Genomic DNA, 6,060 nt, shown 5'->3' on the forward strand with positions numbered 1-6,060 from the left:
AAGAGTAACCAAATCTTCTGAAACTGAAATTATAATGCATTGATCAGAGCTATCTTTTTCTTCCAAAATTGAAGAAAGTACTAATTCTATTAGCATCGGTAACATCTGCTGGCAGTAACTACTCAGTCACTTCATGAAACCAAAAAAAAGCTATCTTTTTAGTGACTTTTCAGGGAGAGGAAGCATAACACGTGGTTCAAGAAACAAACTACCGAAAGACAATCACTGACTGCAGGCAGGCAAGCTTCCAGAGCTCAGTAACTTTCCTCTTGGAGGCAGAAGGCAAAGCTTGCATGGGGTGCTGATATTGTGGTGTATACCATAGCTGACCGAAAACAGAGCTAGCTCTGCTGCCAAGCAGTAACCGCTCCGCAATGATACTGCAATCTCTCACACAAGTCAGTTTACAGTCTTTGCCGCCAGAAACCACAGATGAGACAATTTCTATCAATCCTGAAAACACTCTGCTCACTGCTGTCTTCATTTGAGAGATGAGTTCCTCTTAGAAGCTTGTGGCTCTCTGCCAACTGAAAAGAAACTGTGAACACACACTGCTTGGCTATTAAAACAAATACTTGAAAACAGGTAAGTAATGGGAATGTAATTTGTTTGACGGACATAAAGACCATCATTCTCTTTTTGCTAGCTTTGGACAATAAGTGATTTAGAAGCAATTGTGTAATTACATGATAATACTGCGTAGCAGAGATATGATGACCTTATTTTCATTAAGCAGGAACTTTTCTCCTTCAGTACTATGGATAAAAATGAGGACTCAAGATTCATAATGTTGAAAAATAAAAAGAACCTTTTTCCCCGCTCCTCCTGTTGTGATTTGAGACCTCTGGCAAAATACAGGTAACTTAGAGCTTTATTTAAAGGGTGGGAAGTCCAATTGGCCAACTGAAGGCTTTCCAGAGACATGCAAGAATCAGTAGCACTAGCACAAACAAAGACAACACTTGTACTCGTGTAGCCCTACTCATCAGACCGGGATCAGGCACTTGGAATGTCAGACATGATGCTCTTGATGCCACTGAGAGATGCATCTTGTAGCATCTTTCTACCAGTTCTGAATGGTACCTGAAACAAGCTGTGGCAGAATACAGGGCCAGGATGGGATGTTATGTCAAGCCGCAGTAGTGTCGTGATATGCTAAGCTGTTTGAATTGCCAAATGTCACTTTGTAGAACCATTCAGCTGAGCCTCTTTCAGTAGTTTGAGTCAATAAAAACAGCCAGCAACCTACGGAAACACAGCCAGCACTTGAAAGGAATGCTTCTCCCCAGCAGTTACTGTTTCGTGGTCAGCTTCAACACACAACACAGACCCACACAACTCTCACTGCCTGTGAAGGTATGAATGGTGCTAAGGAAAGACAACCATGTTTTGGACATTTCTAGGACACAGAAGTGCAAAAAAAGCAGAGGACACACACAGCTAGGTTCATTTGCACCTTCTTCATAATACGAGTCCTGCATGCTCACACCTGCTGCAGTTCTGAGGTAGGTTAAGGAACCGAACAAAACGCGCTGAATAAAATATTGTCCCAACTTGAATACTGTACTTCAGTGACCCGATATTTGAATTTCTCCACCACAGTCTACTGAGGCAACACTAAACTTTTAATTAACTGCATTAGATCAGCCTTAAAGTTTTCAATAAAAAGGTTTACTCATGCACACAACCACATTTTCACGCTCTCAGTATCTCAGTAGCTTCCAAAATACAAGATAGAAAAAATAAAATTGGGCAGGGTAAAGAGAACCACAGATTACAGGTTGTGAAATCACACTGCTACAATGATTGGCTGATTACACTTACTCTGTATTCAATAGCAGTAGACCATTAAAGCCCTTAATACTTCTATGCCTGCACTGTTCACTGGCCTGGTAAAACAATTTAGTGCTGCTCTAGCAGAAGAGGGATCAAAATTTAAGCAATTCATACAAAAGTACTCTTAGTCAATGACAGAAAGGAAGAATGCCACTTGAGGTATTCAGTGACTTCATTCGAGCACCATTCTCTTTGAAAACTTTGTTACAATGCAGGATATTTTAAACTGCTGCTGGGGCTAAGCACACTGTTTGCCAACTGCTGGTCAGAGGTCAGTTGCTGCCGAGCAGAGGCTGGTAATCCCACAGCCTCACAAGACCTGTACTCTAATATACCTGATGGGTACTCACAGGTTCAGGCAGGCCCTTCTTCAAAGGGAATTTCTCATCAGAAGAAGCAGTGAAGACTACAGGAAAAGAATCTCAAGAGCCATCTAAATAATACTGTACTTAGACAGCAAAGAAGCAAGAAAAAATATTAGAATGTTTCTTAGTATGTGGTTCAATGTAGTTCTAGAAAATGAAACGTTTTTACTGAAGTGCTGAAATTAAACGCTTCTAGAAAAACACTTCTGAAACCCTAAGAGATTTATGATTACACACCTACAAGCACATCCAGTCATTCTCTCTCTGTTATCACCTACTTAAAAAGGAAAAGGTGAAAAGCTGTCCATCTTTAAGTGTCAAAAACAACAAGACCAAGGAAACAATAATGTATATACCTAAATACACACATGGTTTATCTGTCTGCCACCGTTGTAACTGCTTCTCCCTTGGCACAGAAATCAGAGGCAGTATTTTCACGTTACGTTTCAAAGCTGAAGCCATGGATAGTTCTTCCTGTGAGACCTCCTCCTCTCTCAGCCCAATCACTGAAAAGGAAAACTATCACTAAGCAGGAAATTAAATTCTAAACCATCCAGTCACACATTCGATCTTGTGTATTCAGAAGCAATTCATTTTAAATTTAGTAGCATAAAGCTTGCACTTGTAAAATGGCAGCGGTTCCAGTAATCTATAATTTCATGCAGAGAAGTAGCTGACAGCCAGCTGCCTTTGTGTTTCCAAGAAGGAGAGCAAAACCCCCAAACAAAAAGCAAACTGGAAAAAAAAAAAAACCAACGAATAAAAACCACCTAGTATTGCTATGAAACCAAACACCGTCAAATCCATACAACTACTAACAGAAGAAACACATTTCAACCTCACTACACTTAGAAATTCCCTGCATTCAAAGAGGAAATCTGCTACCAGAAATGCAACTTTCTTAAGTCAGTTCCCACCGATTTTCATCCAAACCTGTCAGGCAAACTAAGAAGCTCCTCCTGGTGAAGGAACGATCCTCCCTACCCCGTCAGGCTGCGATAGCAGCAGGGGCATCACGTACACTCTGTAGGGATGCGTTTTAGTTTCAAAAAACTGAGCTGTGTCAGAAGAGCACAGACAAAGCTGTAAGCAGACTTGTTTTCTTCACTCTTCTACTGCTCATTACAATTAATGTTTGGTGAAAATGGCTGCTCCCCAAAAATATAGCCAAGAGACTCAGACAGCTGCCTGACAACTTTGTCTCAGTGAGGGGAGTGCTCAAAGCTCAGCCTCCAGTTTGATAACAAGGCTGCTTCAAACTGATTTGCGCTCACATGAAAAAGAAACAAATGGAGAATTTATTTGAAATGGCTTGTCAGGTTAAAGGGCTTAGTAATTACTGTAACTTTTTACATAGTCATATACGTGCCACTGGGGCAGACGCTGCATAACAAAGTCACTCAATAAAAGTACCTGCCTATTTCAGAACTATTACTGCAGTAATTTTAAAAGTTTTGGTCACATTAAGATTTGGTACAGTTTAATGAATAAAGTTATTTTTTCTCCCTGAACTGTGGTTCCACTCTAGTAAATGTTTCTGAAGTAATGAATTTAAGGTGTGGCAGCTCTATTGTACAAATACCAGATTCACTGCAAATAAAGAGAGATTCCTGACTAAAAGGAAGTTGAGCCATAGTAAACATCACACTAGCTTCTTTTCAAGCTTAATAAAGTAAATAACTGCTCTGGAAAATATTCTGTTCTGGGCTTTCTGCCATACAGGAAGGGTGTTGAACATGTCAGTGTCTGTCTGTAATTAATATCAACAGAAAAAAATAACCAAAAGCTGCAGATTGGTTCTTACTGCCTTCACATTATTTCCAAGGGTGAAGCACGACTTTCCTTCCACCCATTCTAACATGCCTATATGTCTTTACAGAGCTGGACCACAGTTTTGATGTTTGTGTTTCACCAACTACAAAAACACAACTGTAATTTTTTTTTTTCCTCTTGATCAGAAAGGAGTAACTTAATAGTCCATATATTAATGGTCTTTTTTATGAAAATGAGAAGAGGTTTTAATCTCCTTTTTACAATGAAGAAATATTCCATGTCAATTTTTTCTCAAAGTAAAAGATATAAAAAAAATGGTTTTTGGGTAAGAAAGGATATGTCAGCAATGCCTTTTTTATATACACTTCTGTATCAATTTGATGTAGGGAATGCTGTCATAATGGTATGTTCAGCTTCAACAATACCACATTAAAATTGCACAAAAGCACCTCTGGATAGCAATCCCAGCAGCTACTGGCTGGTGATCACTGGGAATTGCAGTGCTGTCATTTACTGCAGTGCATCTCGCCATCTGAGCTACCGTTTCGAGCTTTCCTTTGTCCACAACAAAAGAAAATGGACTAACTTCAAATCACCACAGATGAACTTTTGGCAAACAAATTCTGACAGTTGTGATAAGCTGACATCACAAGACCAACAGCGTTTCACATGAGGTGACTCAGGATCACTTTAACCCAATTGACTGCAATTACTCACATCTTGATAGCCTCAGGCATTAATTTCCTTAACGCAGGAAGATCAGTTTCAACACCACCGAGAAATGAACAGGCTGCCTACTTCCATCTCAAGAGCTTTTGAAACAAGTATTTAGCCATGAGAACGAAGATCTAAGTTTCATCATGTTGCAGAAAGTTTTCATTTAAGACTGAAGGTTCCACAGGTACCAAATCTGTTTGTATCCAGACCACATAATTTAATTCTTGTTCGGTTCTGTTGGTGTTTTTTTGTTTGTTTGTTTGTTTTTGTGTTATTTTTGTTTTGTTTTGTTTTCTAATATCAATGGTAGACAAATAATAACGTATCAAGTGCTTACACTCAGGGTTGAATTTATCAGGGTAGCAATTTACCTTACAATGTCTGAAACAGACACCAAAACACATTTATTCTGAAATTTGTAAGTTACAATTTCTGTACTAACCCAAGAGAGATGATGATTACCTATTATTCTGAGAGTGAAAACCAAACCATTCTCTCTATTCCTCCCCCCAACAAAATCTTCAGTTAGCGTGTCTCCTTATAAAACACTGCACACAAATGTGTACAATGGACAAAAGGGTCTGGATCTCAGAATTGCATCAATTCCACAATGTTGGTGGATTATTTTCCCTACATTTTTGCTTAAACAATAAACCTGCATCTCAAATCTGATTTATAACAGCGCACGCATTGCAATGGGCACCAAATACCACAATGATGATTCTCTTTACTGCAGTTAAATGATCCCTTTCAGATTCTAATATCTGACCTATAAGATACACTACATTAATAGAAGGAAATAAATTTCAGAAACAATGTTTCTTTCCAGCAATGTAGGAAGAAATGATGGCTACATCTGAAAGAGCAGATTTCTGAACTACTGAAACCAAGCCCGTACCTGTTCCTTTACAGAAGCTAAAATGGTAGTGGCAGTGGCCTCCGGTTCCATTCCCGGGCTGGTGGCAGTTTCCTGCGTTGTCTGCAGCCCTTCTTCCACCATTGGGGTCTGCTCAGGGGCTGGCATTTCGCCTGCAATAAAAAACATTTTTTAATAGTTTGCACTTTTTGCCAGGGACGTTTAAGTAAAGAAAAGTCTTCAGCATTACATACTCTCATTTTTTCTAAAATCTTTTCAAACTTAACCAGAATGGCAGAGAACGTCAATGTATGTCAATACGAGCACTGTGCTATTATTGTGCTTCATCTTCACAAGCTGAAATCAGAGCGAAGTACAGAACATAAGGGGCAGGCAGCCATTACCAGGCAGCACAACGTTTAAAATTTATTTTAAATAAAATACGACATTGTAACAGTTATCAAATGCTGCAAAATCCAGGAGGTAAAGTGAACGCTAGTATTATGCTTGTAT

General features: G+C 39.2%; 1 protein-coding gene across 4 annotated transcripts in view; it reads right to left on the bottom strand.

Moving 5' to 3' along the window:
* PKP4 (plakophilin 4) overlaps window positions 1-5,715 on the bottom strand; it is a gene marked incomplete at both ends in the record, with an annotated part of 46,153 nt that extends 40,438 nt beyond the window's left edge. For all 4 annotated transcript variants that reach the window (XM_079539388.1, XM_079539387.1, XM_079539389.1 and 1 more), the window contains one exon: window positions 5,590-5,715. In XM_079539388.1, coding sequence (XP_079395514.1) covers window positions 5,590-5,715 — 126 coding nt within the window. The remainder of the gene's footprint in view (window positions 1-5,589) is intronic.
* Between the last annotated feature and the right edge of the window lie 345 nt (window positions 5,716-6,060).

Source organism: Tetrao urogallus (assembly GCF_951394365.1).
Source record: "Tetrao urogallus genome assembly, chromosome: 8".
NCBI lineage: Eukaryota > Metazoa > Chordata > Aves > Galliformes > Phasianidae > Tetrao > Tetrao urogallus.